This window comes from Zootoca vivipara, chromosome 7 (assembly GCF_963506605.1).
Source record: "Zootoca vivipara chromosome 7, rZooViv1.1, whole genome shotgun sequence".
Classification (NCBI taxonomy): Eukaryota; Metazoa; Chordata; class Lepidosauria; order Squamata; family Lacertidae; genus Zootoca; species Zootoca vivipara.
Window position 1 is genome coordinate 56,100,807 of NC_083282.1, and position 18,787 is coordinate 56,119,593.

Genomic DNA, 18,787 nt, shown 5'->3' on the forward strand with positions numbered 1-18,787 from the left:
CAACGCTGTATTTTAGTTTGTTTAGAATTCCACCTGCTGATATTTGGCCTTTTCATGCTCATAGACTGCATTTCCTGTGATGCATAAAGCACACAGCACAGATGCAGTTGGAAGGGGTTTTTGGTACATAAGAGATTTCCAGTTTGGACTAGTGATCAATTCTGCTTTTCTGTTCCTGGCAGTGATCCCATCCCTATCCATTTCATCTGTCCTTCTGATTATGCTATCATTGCAGGAATGGTGAGGAGTGTTCCCATTGCCCTACTCCCCACTGCTTTGTGGCAGGATGACCAGGGCAGCCTTTTGCAAGTGCACATCTTTCCGAGCAATGAGCACACGGGAGGCCTAGATTAATTTTCATGGTAACGTCATACTTTGAAATGCTTGGTAGTGAACCAGCAGTTAGTGTTGACTGTAATGTTTCTCAAAGCAGCCTTGACATATACCCCAGAAGCTAGCAAATTCACAGTCTACCCCTACCACCAAAAAGATGTCTGTTAAGTAACTTCATTATATAGTTTCCATCCTTTGCTGTAGACACACCGCTTTATTCTAGCCTGTTATGGTTAAGTCTTTTATGAAACCACCACAATTGCCTGATGTGCACTCCTGGGTTTGTTTTCAAGTGTTTCATTGGCTTTTAATATGGTATGGTTATAATGCTTGTAACATGCCTCGGGACCTTGTGGTGAAGGGTAAGTAAGAAATCCCTTAAATAAATAAATACGCTCCTGCCTTTTACCCCTGCCTCTCCTGCTTCTATTGAGAGTTTACAAAATCTGGTTCTTTTCGAAGGAATGGAAGAAGCAGCACAATCTCAACAGGTTCCTGCTTCTCTTCTGTCTCTTTTTGAGAAGCGTGGCTTTGATGTGTGCAGTCATGTTTCAGGCAATTGAATCGTATTGCCATGCCACTTTTTTCCCTCTTGGCAGCATTTCGGCAGCATATTTGTTTGTTTACTTTTATCATAATAGTCAGCGTTTAAATTTGCACTAGAATGCTTTTTCATCTATATATAAAAACATTATTTGCACAATACCTCTTAAACAAGAAGGGTTTTGACACAAATTTTATAAAATGATTTAAAAAAATAAAAAAGCTAAAATGGTGTGCTTTATCATAGAAGTGTGGAGTTGGAAAGCACCACAAGGACCATCTATTCTGATCCCCTGCCATGCGGGAATCACAGCTAAAGAATCCTTAAGAGATGGCTTAGATGCGTGATTACTTTTCCGCTCAATAGAACTTCAGCTGCCAGGAAAAAGGCTAAGCTTTCTTATGCCCACTATTGTGGACGGAATATAGCAGGATGCATATGCAAAAGTCCACCTGCAGCTCCATATGCACCTTACAGGGAGGGAGAACTAAAGAGGAGAAATTGGAAGGAGCCATTTAGCAGTGTCATTTGGCAGATCAGAAACAAGAGGATGACTTGCATCTTTCTGCCATGCTGGCTCCTAACTGTGTTTGAAATCTGACTTAGGTTAAAATTATGTAGGTAATTTTTTTCCTTTTTTTCCATGACCATTTTTTCAGCATGGACAACGTTGCCTATCTCTGCAAAGGGCTTATGTAATCAGTTCGCACTGCCAAATTCAGTCTTGTTTGATTGTGTTTCATGCATGGTGCTTCTGCATCCATCTTTTGTATCCTTTGTCAAAAGAGCCCAGTTTCTGCCATATGGAAGGGTGAAGGAAATGGGCAGGAAGCAGGGCTGAGTTCTCATTAAATGCTACGTCTCTGTCCAGAAAGCTGATAATTAGCAAACAGTTCATTTATTTGCATGCCTATCCTAGAAATAATGCCTCTGCAAATTCACATGCCCTATCAAGCTTAAGTGTGAAGCATAGAACCACAAGCCAGAGAGAAACAGCTTTCCACAGAGGACTTCTGAACCTTCTTTGTTCATATTGCATTTTCCATTTGTGACTCAACAACACTTCAGAGTTGTGCTCTCAAGAAAAAAGGTCATTTAAATGTTTTACAGCACAATCCTATGTATGCCTACTCAGAAATAAGTCCTATTGAGTTAAATGCGGGTTATGGGTTACAGGATTGTAGTCTTAAAGGGTCGTTTCTCAAAGCAGCAGAACCAGTTGAAAGCTTAAGAGTAGGCACTTTAAATTTATATATTATATTATATTATATTATATTATATTATATTATATTATATTATATTATATTATTTCCCCACCTTTATCCCAAGAGGCTGAAAGTGGTGTATGTGGTTCTCCCATTCCCTATTTTGCCCTCACGAATTATTATTATTATTATTATTATTATTATTATTATTATTATTATACCCCACCCATTTGGCTGGGTTTCCCCAGCCACTCTGGGTAGCTTACAGCATATATAAAAAATGGTAAAACATCAGATATTAAAAAATTCCTAATAAAGGGCTGCCTTCAGGTGCCTTTTAGAAAAGTCAGGTAATTGTTTATTTCCTTGACATCTGATGGGAGGGCGTTCCACAGGGTGGGCGCCACAACCAAGAAGGCCCTCTGCCTGGTTCTCTGTAAACTCACTTCTCACCAGTCTAGCTGCCGCATTCTCGATTAGTTGTATTTTCCGAGTCACCTTCAAAGGCAGCCCCATGTAGAGCACATTGCAGTAGTCCAAGTAGGAGATAACCAGAGCATGCACCACTTTGGTGAGAGATTCCACAGGCAGGTAGGGTCTCAGCCTGCATACCAGGTGGAGCTGGTAGACAGCTGCCCTGGACACAGAATTGACCTGCGCCTCCATGGACAGCTGTGAGTCCAAAATGACTCCCAGCCTGTGCTGTGGTCCTTCAGGAGCACAGTTACACCATTCGGGAACAGGGAGTACCCCACACCCGCTCGCCCCCTGTCCCCCCAAAACAGTACTTCTGTCTTGTCAGGATTCAGCCTCAATCCATTAGCCACCATCCACCCTCCAACCGCCTCCAGACACTCACACAGGACATTCACCGCCTTCACTGATGTATGTATGTTACGCTGAGAGATGGTGACCAGTGCATGGCTGAGTGGGTCCTAATCCAACACTCCAACCACTACACCACACTGCATCCTCCCCAAAGGGCTCTTTTCACAGCTGCCATATTTTGCCATGGCTGCCAACTAGAATTAGGGACCTTTGACATGACAGATGTCACTTTCAACAGCCTGGGCAAAAAAGAAAGAAAGAAAGAAAGAAAGAAGAAAGAAAGAAAGAAAGAAAGAAAGAAAGAAAGAAAGAAAGAAAGAAAGAAAGAAAGAAAGAAAGAACACAAGCATTATCTAGACCAGTTCCCTCATGCACAGCAGATTGCGACCATCTTCTTCTGGGGAGAAGGCTTGTGACAATCCTTCCTGTCTGGCGCAGCACATTAAAATACATTTGGGCCTTTACACCATCATTGCTACTGGCTAGTGTGCTCTACATGGGAGGATTAGTGGACATTGTGTGGCAAGGTCCCAAACCATCCCGGGACGTGGAATAAAGACACATGAAACCGTATTTTTGGTTAATGGGCAAAAAAGGCCACAACTTTATTGGTTACACAATGTGTGTGGTATTGGCTTAGGGCATTGGAAACCACACAACTATATCTGACTCCTGCCCGTCTCCAAGAGTCTTGGAAGGGTTAACCACCAGTAGGGGAGCCCTGCTGATGCACATCTAGGGACTCCCCCAGGGTCACCACTAGGGGTCGTGCCATGGCCGTCTGGGGCTTCAGATGGAGACCACACACCCGGGTTCCTTTAACGGAATACCCTTGAATTAGGAGGGGTAGGTGATAGCCACTGCCTCCCCTCCCCTTCAACCTAATACTCCAATGCCTAACCACCAACGAGGTAGGCAAAAAAAACCAAATGGCCGGTGCCAATTTGCCAAGTGGAAAAATGCCTACCAGGCCCCTTGGACAACCAAGGCAACCAACTGAGGTCCATAGCAAGTTCAAGAAATAAAAGAGCCTAACCTAAGGGCAGGAGAACTGGCCGAGCAGGGAGAAAAACAGGGACCAGTCCTCGGCCGTGGGCAGTGGGCAGTTTAAATAGCCCGTGCCATGCCCCTGGACCGTCCAAATTGAACAGCCTAAGGGTGACATGGCTGAGGACCATTCAATGGCGCAGGGGCGATCCCGCCTGGCGTGCGTGGGGAGGGCTTGCTCCCAGCCCGCAACTTGACCATCTTTTGATCCTCACTGCTGGAAAGATGCATTTGGCGCGTCTGCCTCTCCCCTGCTGCTACTAATAAATCAAGGAAGTTTTTGGATCTAGCAGCGGCCAGAAAGGTGTCAACCTTGATTGGAGGAACCATTGTACACCCAGCCATAAAGTTCAGCGAGACGTCCCTTTACAGTGGTGATGGCGTACATCTTCCTAATGGGAAAAATGATGTTTGGCTTGCTGACATGTCCCCGGGAATGGGAAATGGCTTTTTAGGACACTTTAAATGAGCTTGGGTCCTTAAGTTAGCACCTGGTTAGAACATACACACCCCACTTATGGGGGATGGAGCAGTTCTGAAATTGGGACATTGGTGTGCCACTCCTTCAAAGTGTACCCCCGAATGGTTATGGCATTTCTAGGTCACCCAGAAAAATGAAATGAGTTGTGGTGTGCATATAGCCTGAGATGCACTAATCAGTAGGAAAATTGGAGAATTGAACACTTTGGCACTTAGCACTCAAAACGTGAGGCATGATGTTTACTTCATAATAGTTGCCAACATTCCAGCATGAAGCAGAATGTTGGGCTGTAGGGATTCTATCCTGGCCTCTTTTAGTCTTGGATTGGGTAGGGGGAACTCGATGTGGCACAACAACCAGAAACAGATCTGTGCTTTCAGAATAGCAGCTTAATTTACTAGTATGCCATACACAAAAAATTATAAAATAAAATTGGTAAGAGCTGCATTAACAAGCTACAAACATGGGGAATTTTTATAAAATATTTCAGGCTTCTCTGCCACTCAAAGCCTTTTGAGTCCCTCTTTCATTTATGTCTCAGGGCCGATTCACTCCTATGGTTTCTTATATGGGCATTATTTTTTACTTTGGGAGACCATGTGTGCAGTCACCTCTGATGAGTATAGAATATGGATGTCTGTTTGCTGAAACAGTGTATGATAGGAAATGGCAATTGGTTGTAGCTTCATGTGTGTGCTCATCGAAACGGAAGCAGCAGGTGGAGACTTCTGGCAAATTTGGGGTTGTACTTTCTTACGGGTGCCATTTGGGAACTAATAAAAGTGCAAGAAGGTCATGCAAATGACCACGTCTCTGTGAGCTGCAGTATCCAGATACAAGGTAGTGCTTAATTAGTTAAATCCATCTTCCAGGTTAAGTTTTTTCCAGCTGTAAATTTCTTAAATAATGTATGGTGTTAAGTCAAAAGTATAGTTAAGTGTCCTAAGTGATCAGGATAGAACAGATTTAAAAGGTTAGAGCAAAAAGGTCACTTTGTTTGCCTTCATTCCTCTCAACAGTGACTCCAAACTGTCCAAAGTGTTGACAGTCTGTGGAATCATCTGGTCAATTTCTATCTGCTCTTCTATTCCCATCAGATATGGCACAAGGGCACCTGCATCTGAGTCATCTGAACAGGGACATCCAGACGCAGCCCAGCTCCACTTCACCTTTGGAAGGCCCGTCCCCAACCACTGTGTGTTACCGAAATGGCAACCAGCGTCGGTTTTCAATGGAGGTGATACGCAATTGCAGAGTGCAGGGAATCTGTATGGAATGTTAGAAATTAGACCTGTGTACAAATGGCCTCTTGAAATTCTCCACCCTATTTGTGGGCACAGAAACTGAGTGGGTGGGGTGCCATTTCACACAATTTCTCCAGAGGGAAAAGAAATTATCCAGCAGTTTCCCGGGCATGGCACTCACCATTAGCAATGACAAGTAGCCTAGACTCTTTCCTCTCTTTTTTGTCATAATGGCAGCCTGGCCATCATTCTACATCCCCCACAATGCCAGTTTTCCAGGACATTGTGGAGCTGAGATGGCAGCTGCCACAAAAATTAATAAATGGGGGGGGGGTGTAATTACGCAAAGTGGCCTTCTTTTTCTAGGAAGCTGAGAAAAAGAAAAATAATTCTTGAAATGCTTTCTGAAATGTCATCAGGCGTATTCTTAGAAAAAATTGGAAAAAAATGGCTCTAGCTCTAATAGTTATGATGTTTATGGACTCCTTTTAAATGCAACAGGATGCTGACTGTTTGAGAATCAGAGTCAACCAAGAATCTGTCTTTGAGAATGAGTGGTCTGTTCATATCAGAAAAGAACTAGTGTTGCAATTGAAATTTATTTTATTTATTTTTAATATACTTATACCCCACTTTTCAGCTCCCAAAAGATTTTGGCGATATACAAATCTAATATCTAACAACAGCAACATCAACACTGGAACAAAGTTGATGGCCCCTTCCCACATCTTTGTGTTCTTCCCCAGATTAGTGTATTCAGTTAGTCTTCTAGATGTGTGTGCTTTACTCAGTGTAGGGTTTGTTCTTACGAAACTTTGAAATAGTTTTGAAATGGCTGTATGAGTGCCTGTTCAAGGATGTTCCCGTAAAGTGGTCAGTGTTGGCAAAGTACATTATGTGACCTTGGAGAACTTGGAGTTACTTTTCTGGGGAACATGTCTGTGCCAATAGAGGCTAGTGACTTCTTGAATTTGCAAGCTACAATTTCCCCGCCCGCCCCGTCAGAATTTGAATTCCATTTGTACACAAAAGTGTGCCTTTAAAGCATAGGCAAAATGCCATGGTCTGCCTACTGAGAAGCAACAACTATTTTTCCTACACCCATAGATGGGGGAATCACTTCTTTGTGAGAGGACATGAGCATTAGCTCCAGACAAAGTTGGGACCCAGTATTTAGAGATTAAGTCACACCACATGGCATAGATGCTTGAATTCATGCATTTTTAAGAGAACACACATACCACTTGCTCAAAACTAAAGCCTGGCTCTCCTGCCTCATCTTCACTATCAGTTTGAGGCTAGAGAGTGGTTTGAAGAAGTGAAACAGATAAGCAGGGCAATGTAGTTGCCTTTAATTTTATTTCTCCCACCCTTCAAATGCTAGCACCGCAACTGTTCTATGCTTCCGAATGAGCAGAAGATGAAAGGGGATGTTGTGGGACATTCAACATTAGGGCTGTGACCAGCAGAAGTCTTTTGGATGGCTAGGAGGCCTTGGGAACTAATTCTGTGCTGCTCTTCTCCACAGGACGTCAGCAAGCGCCTCTCTCTGCCCATGGATATTCGCCTTCCCCCAGAGTTCCTCCAGAAACTAGAGATGGAAAGTCCAGAGATTTCAAAGCCTCTTAGCAGGATGTCTCGACGGGCTTCTCTTGTGAGTCCCACTCTTTGACAGGGGTTCAGAACATGCAAGTTCATACAACGCAGCAGAACTTTGCCCTCATGCACTTGCACATATGAAAAAGCTCAAGTGTGGTGGGCCTAAACCAGGGCAAACACCTACTTCAGTACTGAAACTGCATTAGAAATGTGTGCTGTTCAGTTATTCCAGTTTCTCTGGGCAACTAAGGCCAGCAAGTGGCTCTTTTTTGCCCCCAAGAAGTGGTGGGGTTGGAACTCAGAACTCTTAAGGCGGAAAGAAGAATGAAACCTTGTATCTCAGGGTTTCCCATTTACCTGTGCAGTGTTGTTTGTCTCTTGAATAAAATATATGCAGCTGAAGTGAGTGTCCCATAAATATCAGTAACATCATAAATTAACAATGTGTGCTGCTTTGAAACTCACAAATGTGGGGCTGTTACTTTTGTGGAACATCGGATCACATTAAAGCCTCATTTGCTTTGTCTGCAGCCTTATTATCATTTTCACACACAAATAGAAGTATTCCTGCTTAAAATATGGAAAACGTTTGGTTTTTTCCCTCCACCTTACTCCACCTCTGGCCAGTCCTGCCTGGGTTCTGGCTGTGCAGGTTGCAACCTGTTTTTAGAGTTTATGTGTGGTTGACCCTTTAGATCCAGTAGGAATCATAGTTGTAAGATTCTTTTAAACCAGCAACTAATCAGGCCAAGAAGCTTGTTGAACTGGAGGCAGAAAAGCAGGGAGAGGGGTGCTTTCTCTGTGGGGATCATATAACATCTCTGTGGTATCTAAAGTGCATTGCAACCCAGTCCTAAGCATTACTTGGAGGTGCGTAGGAGTGCCAGACTAGAGAAGTATGCCAGAAGTGCATTGTGTTGAAATACTGGTAGCTGATTCCAGGAAAAGGGACAAGCTATGTTTCGTTTTAAGCACACACTTTAAAAATGTGCTTACCACTCTGTTTCTTTAGCAAAAGCAGCTCCTCTGGATTGCTTTCTTTCTCTGTTTTCCACACTCACAGCCGCTGTGTGTTTTAAGTTGCAGTGTGATCGATCGTGATATGAATCCCATGGCTAGAATCTTGTTCATGTTGCCTGCCCCCAGTATTTAGGCACTGAGCTTGAAGAAAACACCTGAAATACTGAGCGAGAACCGTTGGTTAATTCATGATCCTAAATTGCTTCAGATGCAGCTCATTCACAAGTTTTCCCTATTGAGCTAAAAATGAAATATTTATTGAATCCCATGGGTCCGTTTTCTGCAAAGGTGGCTGCCTCTTTACCACCACCTAGTGCTGAATAATATCATGCTTAAAAGGCAATACATGACCTAAGCAGCATTAATACTTGCTTTGAAAAGCCTCTTATCACCACAGAAGGTTTAATCCTGTTACTCCATCATGTTTACAAATGGTACGTACATTCAGACGCCATGTTCACACAGTAAAATACAAGCCAAATATGCAACGTTTAACAAGAGGCATTGTTAGCCCTATTGATATTCAGCAAAAATAGAGTACATGGGATGTGAACATTTGACTGTTTATTCAGGGCCATATGAGGTGTTGGTGGAAGAGGTTGGGGGGATTGACCTGGTTCTCCTGACCCAGGGTCAATGCTGAGCCAGGATCGAAAGGCATTACACAAGGGAATCTTGTATAATGGGAAGGGAAGACCCAATTAGGCAGCTTAAACAGCTCTCTGGACAGAACAATCTGGCAGACTGATGGGAGAAGTGTGAGAAATGAAAGCAATTAGAAGTTTTCCTTGCTGCAACGTGCCCCAAGTGAAGAAAGCGATTTCACTAAATATATTATGCACCAGCACTATGGGGAAAGAAGCAAGAATCCATCCATTTCTTCAGACACCCAGCCCTCTTCAGCCCTGGGCAAAAGGGTGTAGAGGGGGTGGAGGGTGACCCTGCCTGCAGTGTCTCCAATGTGCCCACTCCACTCCAACCACTGTGCTGAAGGGAGGCTGTGAGCACATTTTGCCTGAATGTGTTTAGGTGTCTCCTCATGATCGGGTTATCAGGATTCCTAGTCACAAGGAGGCTTGTAAACCTGTTCAGGCAAACATACATACAAGCCCCCTTCAGACATTTGCACTAATCAAGCAAGGGTTGGAAGTGTAGGGGGAGACACCTGGGAATGTTGAGGATAAGGCCATGGTGCATTCCCTGGCCCCGTCCCTCTCCGCACTTTTGCCCTTGCGTGTCCAGGAGTAACAACTAAGGAGGACTGTTCCCAGTGACTGGCGGATGATTTCACTTTTGCAAAAAAGTAGCTCACACAAGGTGTTTAACTGTTATTCAAGGACCTGCCTTGATTTTTTTTTGTCCCCTTCCTCTCCACCAAATGTATTGCAGGCAAAAACTGCTTTGCAGAATGTGATCGTCAGTAAGTTTCCTAAGGAAGGGAATGTGATCTTTTGTATTGACACTTCTTCCTTTTTCATGACAGTCAGACATTGGGTTTGGAAAGATGGAAACCTATGTTAAACTGGAGAAGCTAGGGGAGGTAAGAATAAGCTCTGTCATCATTCTACTCCCATGTTGTGTCTTTGTGGTAGATTTTTAACTGCCGTCATCCACTTTGGGATCCAGTCTTGATATGTTAAGGGCTTTATAGATTTAAAATGGGGCTAGGCCAGGGGACCTGTGGCCCTCCAGGTGTTCCTGGGCCTTGACTCCCATCATCCATGAACCTTGACCTTGCTTGCTGGTTCCTTGCCTGCATTAAAACTTGTTCCTTGAGTTGTGAATAGAATTTTTCAAAAGTCTTGCAAGGGATCATCAGCATAAGGAAGCAATTTGGTTCTGTTCAGTGTCCTATAGTACGGACTAGGATGTGCTTCCCAAATTGAATGCTTCCTCCATGCTGAAATAAACTTCTTCTTTTTTAAAACTAATTTCAGATCATTTGATGCAGATTATTAAGCATATATTTACCAGCAAATGCTTCTCAAAGAAGCATGACAAGAAGTAAATCTAGCTTGTCAACCCAAAAGAGATGAAGTTTTAAATCAGATGAAGCCCATCTGAAGATATTGTTTGGAAGAAGGCTGCAAAGGAGTCATTTTTATTCCAAATTAAGCAGGGCTGCTACAGAGATCTAATCCAGTTCCGCAGAACCAAAATAATGCTGTTTTATGTACCATAGGGAAAGTGGAGTTTGCTGTGGGGGGTTTTAGTGAGCTGCTTACTTTTTTTGGCTTCTTCCTCTCAGGGCACCTATGCCACTGTCTTTAAAGGGCGCAGCAAGCTCACCAAGAACCTGGTTGCCCTGAAGGAGATCCGATTAGAGCACGAGGAAGGGGCCCCCTGCACAGCTATACGGGAAGGTGAGGAGCAGGGTTCATTTTCCAAAATGTAAACATACGGAGAAACATCAGGCAATGCTATTTCCACATACACTTGCCTTGCTTATACACAAGCATGATAAGGAATGGAAACATCCGATCATGTGACCCTGCAATAGGACCCTGCCAGTGGGGGGCTAAGCCAGATGCCAGAGTGGGTGAGGTAACAAATGTAAATTTTACCTTGTACAATAGGGTGCTTTTTACCCACACTCTCAGACCCCCGCCCTCCATCCAGGCAAGCAAGAAACATTATCAACGTTCAAGGACCCATTCCAGGCAGACAGACACACTCACTGAGGGTGCGAAACAGGCCTGGTGTGGGGTCTGGCTAGGGAGTTGTGGCCTGGGGGGAGTCTTGAGGGCCACAGAGAGAGGCCTAGTGGTCTGCCTTCAGTCCCCAGGCCTGAGATTTTAGTGCATGGCGTACACCCCACCAGCACACCCTTGTGACTAAAGTCTCTCTGCCTTGCAGTTTCCTTGCTGAAGAACCTCAAGCATGCGAACATTGTGACCCTCCACGATATCATTCACACAAAATGCGCCCTAACTCTTGTCTTTGAGTTTCTGGTGAGTCAGGACCTTCTGTCTTATGGGGAGGCTGGCTGGTCCAGGCTTGTCTACAGCGCAAGTGTTATTTGGGCAGTAAGGAGAGGGCTGTAGTTCAGTGGTAGAGCATCTGGTTCACATGCAGAAGATCACAGGTTCAACCTCTGGCAGAGGGAGGGCCAGGTATGTCCTTAACCTGAAACTCTGGGGAGCTGCTGCCAGTCAATGCAGACAGTACTGAGATAGATTGACCAAAGGTAAAAGGCAGCCTCCTATGTTCAGGGTCTGAAGGTTCCCCCCTCCCCTTAAAAGCAGCATCTGTGCAGAAAATGTGGTCTCCGTGTAACACACTGTTTAAAAAAAAAATCACGTTCTCCAACCATAATTGTTTACCAATATTCCAGGTGGAACACCTGGAACACCTTCCAGGTGGGTTTGGTGGGGCTTGCCCCCAGCTAGGTGTGAAGAGATTTTCCCTAAATAGCAATAGAGAAGTGTGTGTGTTTTCTCAGAACAAAATGTGGTTTGAGTTCATGGAACCTGGAAATTCTCCACAACATATGTGCCAGTTAAGGGACAAAATACTTGGGCTGAATCTGACCTAGCTATGTTGATTAGGATAGTGACTTTGAATCTCTTGCTGTAGCAATCTACTAGTATGCATTCATATAATAAAACAAATACATCTGGAAAGGGTTGTGTAGTTTTGATCTGTATATTGAGCTTCAATGAGCCAGAGGAGACAGTTTACTGCAAGCGTACACACACCTTCGGGAACTGCTGGGAAATATTATTACTTGCATTTTTTTGTTGCCAAAGACATGTTTGGTCACTTCAGGGGGCCTTGGTCTTCAAAGCAACTTGGGCCTCTCAGGACATGCTTGTCTTTGCAGGACAGTGACCTGAAGCAGTACCTGGATAACTGTGGGAATCTGATGAGCATGCACAATGTGAAGGTGAGTGAACAGGGTGGATGGGTGCAGGACTTCCTCTTCTGTAAAATGATTGGTAGGCTTTCAAGTCAGAGCAGGGGTGGTGTCACAGTGGCCGGTATAAAGTGGCACATTTTGGACATGAGGTCCACCACCACCAACACTGCGGTCTTGCCCCTGGAAGAAGGCAGATCTGTGATGAAGTCCATGGACACCACTTCCCATGGCCTGTGTGGTGTGGCTAAGGGCTCCAGCAATCCCGGTGGCGCTGCTCTGACCACCTTTGCCCGCTGGCAGGTGTCACAGCCCCTTACATAGTCTCGAACATCTTCCCTCACCCCTGGCCACCAGAAGTGTCTCATGACTAGGTGAGTGGTTTTGTCCCTCCCAAAATGACCCGCCGTTGGGTTGTCGTGCATCTGCTTGAGGACCGTACGTCTAAGCTGGGTGGTGGGCAGGTACAGTGCACCCTTGTAGAAAAGCAGCCCCCTGCGTTCTGCAAAGTCTTTTGCCTGCTCCCCCCCCCTCTCAGTTCTCTGAAGATGCGGTTGGCAAATTCATCCGCTGCCGTCAGTGCTGTGAGTTCTGCCTCGCTCACCACTGCTGCTCCGCAGGACCATGCTGACGGGGGGAAAATGTGCCTGGGTGCCGGTGGCGCCTCCTCCTCCATGTACTCTGGCTTGCGGGATAGGGCATCCGCCCTGACATTCTGCTCTCCCGGGATGTAGTGTATGGAGAAGTTGAAGTTCGAGAAGAACTCTGCCCACCGTATCTGCCGCTGGTTGAGCACCCTGGCAGTTCTCCAGAACTCCAGGTTCTTGTGGTCTGTGCACACCTGGATGGGGTGCTTGGCGCCCACCAGGAAGTGTCTCCAGTGCTGGAACGCAGCGTGGATCGCAAGAAGTTCCCGATCAAACACCGTGTAGTTTCGCTCTGGCTGGGTCAACTTCCTGGAGAAGAAGGCACAGGGTCTCCACTCTCTGTTGGCGTCCAGTTGCAACAAAATGGCGCCCACAGCTTTATCAGAAGCATCTGTCTCCACGCGTAGGGGCGCGTCCTGAACCACGTGGAACAGGTTCTGGTCTGAGGCGAACACCCTCTTGAGGCTTTCGAACGCTGCTTGCGCCTCTGGTGTCCACCTGAACTTCTGCTTGCCTCTCAGGCAGTCAGTGATGGGAGCCGTAACGCGAGAGAAGTTCTTGATGAACTTCCTGTAGAAGTTGGCGAAGCCTAGTAGGCGTTGGGCATCTTTGCGCGTCCTGGGGCTGTGCCAGTCCAGGATGGCCTGCACCTTGTCCTTGTCCATCGCCAGCCCCTTGTCTGACAGCTTGTAGCCCAGGAAGTCCACCTCCTTGGTGTGAAACTTGCACTTCTCCAGCTTCACATACAGGTGGTTCTCCTTCAGGCGCCGCAACACCTCCCTGACATCTTTCACATGCTGCACTGGGTCATTGGAGTAAATAAGGATGTCATCCAGGAAGACCAAGCATTTCCTGAAGAGGAGGGACCCCAGGACGTGGTGCATGAAGGCCTGGAAGCATGCTGAGCCCCCTTGCAACCCGAAGGGCATCACCAGATATTCAAAAGAGCCCAGAGGCGTGAACATCGTGGTTTTCCATTCATCGCCTTCCCGGATCCTGATCAAGTTGTACGCCCCCCTCAGGTCTAGCTTGGTGAAAATCTTGCCCCTGCGTGCCGCTGTCAGGAGATCATCCACTCTGGGCATGGGGAAAGCCACTGGCTCTGTCACTGAATTCAGTCGTCTAAAATCCACCACCAGACGGCGCTGTTGCGTGTCTTTCTTGTCCACCCAGAAGACCGGGCTGCCCCCTGCTGCCTTGCTTTCTCTGATGAACCCCCGCTTGAGGTTCTTGTCGATGAAAGCGCGCAGATCCTCCAGTTCCTGGTCTGACATGGCGTACAGCTTGGCTGGGGGTATAGTTGCCCCTGGCACCAGGTTGATCTGGCAGTCAAAAGGCCTGTGTGGGGGTAGGTGGTCGGACTCCGCTTCGCTGAAGACCTCCTGCAGGTCCCAGTACGGCTTGGGTATCGCCTCACCCCCTTTGACGTGCATGGTGGCCACCGTGGCTATCGGAGGCCCCTCCCCTGGTTGGTGCTGCATGCAATGTTCCAGGCAAAAGTCCGATCCAAAAGTGATGCATCTCTGGTGCCAACTGATGGAGGGGTCGTGGCGCGCCAGCCAGCTCATGCCCAAGATGATGGGGGGGTCTGAGATGGTGGTGACGTTGAATGCCAGTGTCTCTGAGTGCCTTCCCACCGTCATTTTCATGGGGGGGGGTTTGATGAGTGATGGCCCCTCCCAGCAGCTCTCTGCCGTCAATGGTCGCCACGTGCAGAGGAAAATCCAGCTGCAGAAGCTGGATCTGGTGCTCTTCTGCAAAGTTCCTCGAGAAGAAGTTCGCTGACGCCCCACTGTCAATTAAGGCGAGGACTGTCAGGGGATAGCCATTTGGGAGCGTGAGCGTCACTTCTAGAACCACTCCTGCTCTGGGAGGGGTGGGCTGGCTCTGCTCCTCTCTGTGCGGGTGGGTGGGCTGGGGCTGTTGTCTGCTGACTGTGCCTGGCTGCTGCCCCTTGTCTCCTGCAGCCAGGCTTTCCCGTTTCCCTGCTGTGGTGCTGCGTCAGTGGGGGAGGGCACAACCGTTCCCGCCTTTCCTTGCCACTCCCTGCGATGTGGGCAGTCTCTGACGAGATGCTGGGGGGAGTTGCAGAGAAAGCAATTCCCACCCCTTCCCTCCTTGCGTCTTGGCGCCGCTGGGGTTTGAAAAGCCCGCGCGCGCGCGCTATCAATCTGCATGGGTTCCTGGTCCTGGCTGGCCCCAGGCGTGGCTTGAAAGGGTTGTTGGGGGAGTGGCTTCTCCTGCGACCGTGGGAACCAAGCCCGCTTTGCGCGCGTTGCTTGCTTGTCGCTCCACCGGGATTCCTGTCTCACCCCCACCGCCAGAGCCGCTTTGCTCAGCTGATCCATATTACTGGGCTTTGGACCTCTCGAGAGCTCATCCTTCACCTCCTCATGCAACCCCAAGTAGAACGCCGCTTGCATTGGGGGTGACTCTAGTTCCCACCCCAATCTGTGCACCAGCATGGTGAATTTCGCCCAATACGCGCGAACTGTCATATTTCCTTGGCGTAAATTGTGAAGTTCCTCCTTAGTCTGGTCCATATGACTATCGGACGAATACATCGTTTTCAAACCTTCTAGAAATAGTTTGACATTCTTCATGCAAGGATTCTTTGTTGCAATTAACGGTCTTAGCCACTCCCTGGCTGCCCCGGTAAGGTGCTCCACAATAAACGCTACCCTGTGCTCATCATCAGGGAACTCATCGTGGTGCAGCTCAAGAGCATACACAATATCAGTCTCAAAGCCCTGATATTCCTTCGGGTCTCCATTAAACTTGCTTACTAGCGTCCCGGCTCTCCTTCCTGGCAGCACTTGGACTTGGGGTGCCCCTCCCGCCTTGTTTTTCTCTGCATCCAGCTTGTTTTGGAGGTCTACCGCCACCGCCCTTAATTCCTGCTCTCTTTCCTGTAGCGCTCTCACCTGTTCCGCAAGTTGTAGCCGGTCGTCCTGGACCTTCTTAGTCTCTTCTTTAGCTGCCTTCAATTCCCCCTGCGCCTGCAGCGACAGCTGCTGCAGTTCTTGCTGGGCTTGCTCCGCGATCTGCCGCCATCTCTCCGCCTCTGACACGCTCATCCCGGCAACTCCAAAGTAGCCCAAAAAGGATTAGGAGGTTGCTGTCACAGTGGCCGGAGTGGACTACTTCAGAGTAACGACGCTACGCAGCTCTGCATTTTATTCTTTTATTGGTGCTGCGTATTTACAGTGCTTAAGTCATTGCTATTTACACGGAGTGATGTGGTCAGTCGGTTTCAGAACCTCCTAATGGCTTTTGGCGCGTCTTTCTCCAACACAAAAGCTTTGGCAGACCCATCCTCTTTCCCCTCCTCTTTCTGCGTAATTCCGGAGTTGGGGGGATGGGTCTCCCGCCCTTATTCGCCCCTTCCTGTCCCACCTGGGACCCTGGCTCCTCTACCTTGCCTGAGCCTCGGACACGACTTCCTGCTTCCCCACTGGAATCGGAACTCTCTCTGCTTCCCCCTGTGCTCGGGGATTGGCTTGAACTCAGGAGGGGAGGGACTTCGCGATATCCCCTGTCCCTCACATCCGGGAATCCCCTTGTGGCCAGAGAGCCAGATCCCAAAGTGGCCAACCCTTCATGGGTTCCATTGGCAAGTGGGTAGGGTTGCCCACCCTTCAGTCACATGGTGACCTATGTCAGGTGCAGGAAAGGAACAATTGAGGTACACAGTTGAGGATGTGTTTCTGCTTGTTCCTCTGTAGTCACAGCTTTACCTGTCCCACACCTGATGGCAGGTGAGTGGCAGATGTGTGTGACTTGCCCAGAATGGCCTTGTGGGCTAGAGCAGACTCCAGTGAAACACCCTGCTATCACCCCCATGATGGGAGTGGCGGTGCATACTCCATAATGAATCTCCACTGCCAGGTCCTTTCCAGATCCCCCTTTCCTACCCTGCAGTGGGACTTTGCATCAGCTCCTCCCTTTAGGAGAAGCTGGTGCAAAGCCCCCCAACTAGGTGGCAAAGCTGAGTGGCAGAACACTTCCCCTCTCACTGACTCAGCAAGAGGGGAGGCATTCCACAGAGCTTTGCCACCAGTCCCTCTTGGCCCCTAGAGGCTGGGGAGACCAGCAGCAAAGCTGGGCAGCAGAACAAGAGTGACACCCCAAGAGGGAAGCTGCCTGAGGTCGCTGCCTCACCTAACCTCATGGGTGAGCCGCTCTGAGACTGGAGGTCTAGTGGGCCAAATTATGCAGGTTCCGCCACTGCCAAGTTAAGAGGATTTTCCATCTCTTTCAGGAATGGTATCTCATGCCTTAATTTTCCACAGAGCAGAGTCTACCTTTAAAGTACAGTGGTACCTCGGGTTACAAACGCTTTGGGTTACAGACACTTCGGGTTACTAACTCCGCTGACCCGGAAGTAGTACCACAGGATGAGAACAGAAATAGTGTGGTGGCGGCACGGCGACAGTGGGAGGCCCCATTAGCTAAAGTGGTACCTCAGGTTAAGAATGGTTTCAGGTTAAGAACGGACCTCCAGAACGAATTAAGTTCGTAACCCAAGGTACCACTGTATCTCTAACTGCTTTCTCTCCCCTCTTCTTTCCCTGTGGTTCCAAGATCTTCATGTTCCAGCTGCTGCGTGGTTTGTCATACTGCCACCAGCTTAAGATCCTACACAGAGATCTCAAACCACAGAATCTGCTCATTAATGGGAAAGGGGAACTGAAACTCGCAGATTTTGGTAAGTTAGGAGGTAAGCTGGGGAAATGCCAGCACAAATTTCAGCTCAGTTTTGAATAGGAGGGCACTATGTCAGGGAGGAGAAGGACCAACCTGTGGCCTGCCAGATGTTTTTGGACTGCAGCTTCCATCTGCCCCAGCTAGCATGGCCAATGGTCTTGGGAGGCTGTGAGCTGTCATTCGGCAACCTCTGGAAGACACCAAGTTCCCTATCCCTGGCTTAGGTGCTCCTACATTTTCAGATTGTAAGGAAATTATATTGGGGGACTTCTACCACCACTGCCCCGCACCACACTTCTAATTTACATGCAACAAGTCTTAAATGGAGTGAAGCTGTTTGCCAAACACAGACTTTCAATTATTTGTTCATGTGGTGCTTTATACATTATGGCTTAGAGACCATATGAAACTTTTTTCCCCCACAAGCATATTTAGGCTGCAATCCTATACATAGTCACCTCAGAGTAATCTCAGCTCAACTCAGTGAGACCCACTTTTTATTAGACTTGTCTAGGATTGTGCTACTGGCAACTTGTTTTCCAAATAAGGTTTTCTGATCCTTCATGTTTTGCACCTCTGTGCAGCTCCCAGCAGCGCTTGTGGAATATATGACCAACATTAGCAAAGCATTACAATTTGTGATGCTCCATGAATCCTCTTGGGCTGCTGGGTTTACTTTCCAAATCCAAGGAACAATTTCCATTATTGCTCTTATTGGTTATACAATTATGCAATGTCTGCTCAGTGAAGCAATCACGAAATTGTATTTTTCTCTTGATTCTTTAATAAAATACTCCCATCCACTCTCTAGGGCCACTGTTGGGGTCATGGTAGATACCTGCTAAAGCCCACGCCTTTTCTGGGGACTCACTGTCCCTCACACATACTGTCAGGATGAAACTGGTAGTTGCAAACCACAGGATTGCATCTCACTGACTTCCCTTCCACCCTCAGGTCTAGCCAGAGCCAAATCTGTCCCAACAAAAACATATTCCAATGAAGTGGTCACATTGTGGTATCGGCCTCCTGATGTCCTACTAGGATCCACAGAATACTCCACTCCCATTGACATGTGGTGAGCCAAGGGGTCTGTGTTTGGGAAAGGGTGGGTACAATAGTTCTCTCCATTGTGACTTTTTTCTCCCGGTTTGCCTTCTCCATATTGCTTCCAGAGCCTTTTCAGTGTTTAAGACTATTCAAGAGGAATGTGGGACCTGGTACTTTACAGATGTTTGGCTGGATGCCAGCACTCATCAGTCCTGACCATTGGCCATGC

At 47.4% G+C, this 18,787-nt stretch overlaps 1 protein-coding gene across 5 annotated transcripts in view; it reads left to right on the forward strand.

The window, feature by feature from the left end:
* CDK18 (cyclin dependent kinase 18) overlaps window positions 1-18,787 on the forward strand; it is a 93,764-nt gene that overhangs the window by 60,035 nt on the left and 14,942 nt on the right. For all 5 annotated transcript variants that reach the window (XM_060277100.1, XM_035121848.2, XM_060277101.1 and 2 more), the window contains 8 exons: window positions 5,536-5,675; window positions 7,211-7,336; window positions 9,785-9,841; window positions 10,550-10,664; window positions 11,158-11,252; window positions 12,125-12,187; window positions 17,389-17,512; window positions 18,466-18,586. In XM_060277100.1, coding sequence (XP_060133083.1) covers window positions 5,536-5,675; window positions 7,211-7,336; window positions 9,785-9,841; window positions 10,550-10,664; window positions 11,158-11,252; window positions 12,125-12,187; window positions 17,389-17,512; window positions 18,466-18,586 — 841 coding nt within the window. The remainder of the gene's footprint in view (window positions 1-5,535; window positions 5,676-7,210; window positions 7,337-9,784; window positions 9,842-10,549; window positions 10,665-11,157; window positions 11,253-12,124; window positions 12,188-17,388; window positions 17,513-18,465; window positions 18,587-18,787) is intronic.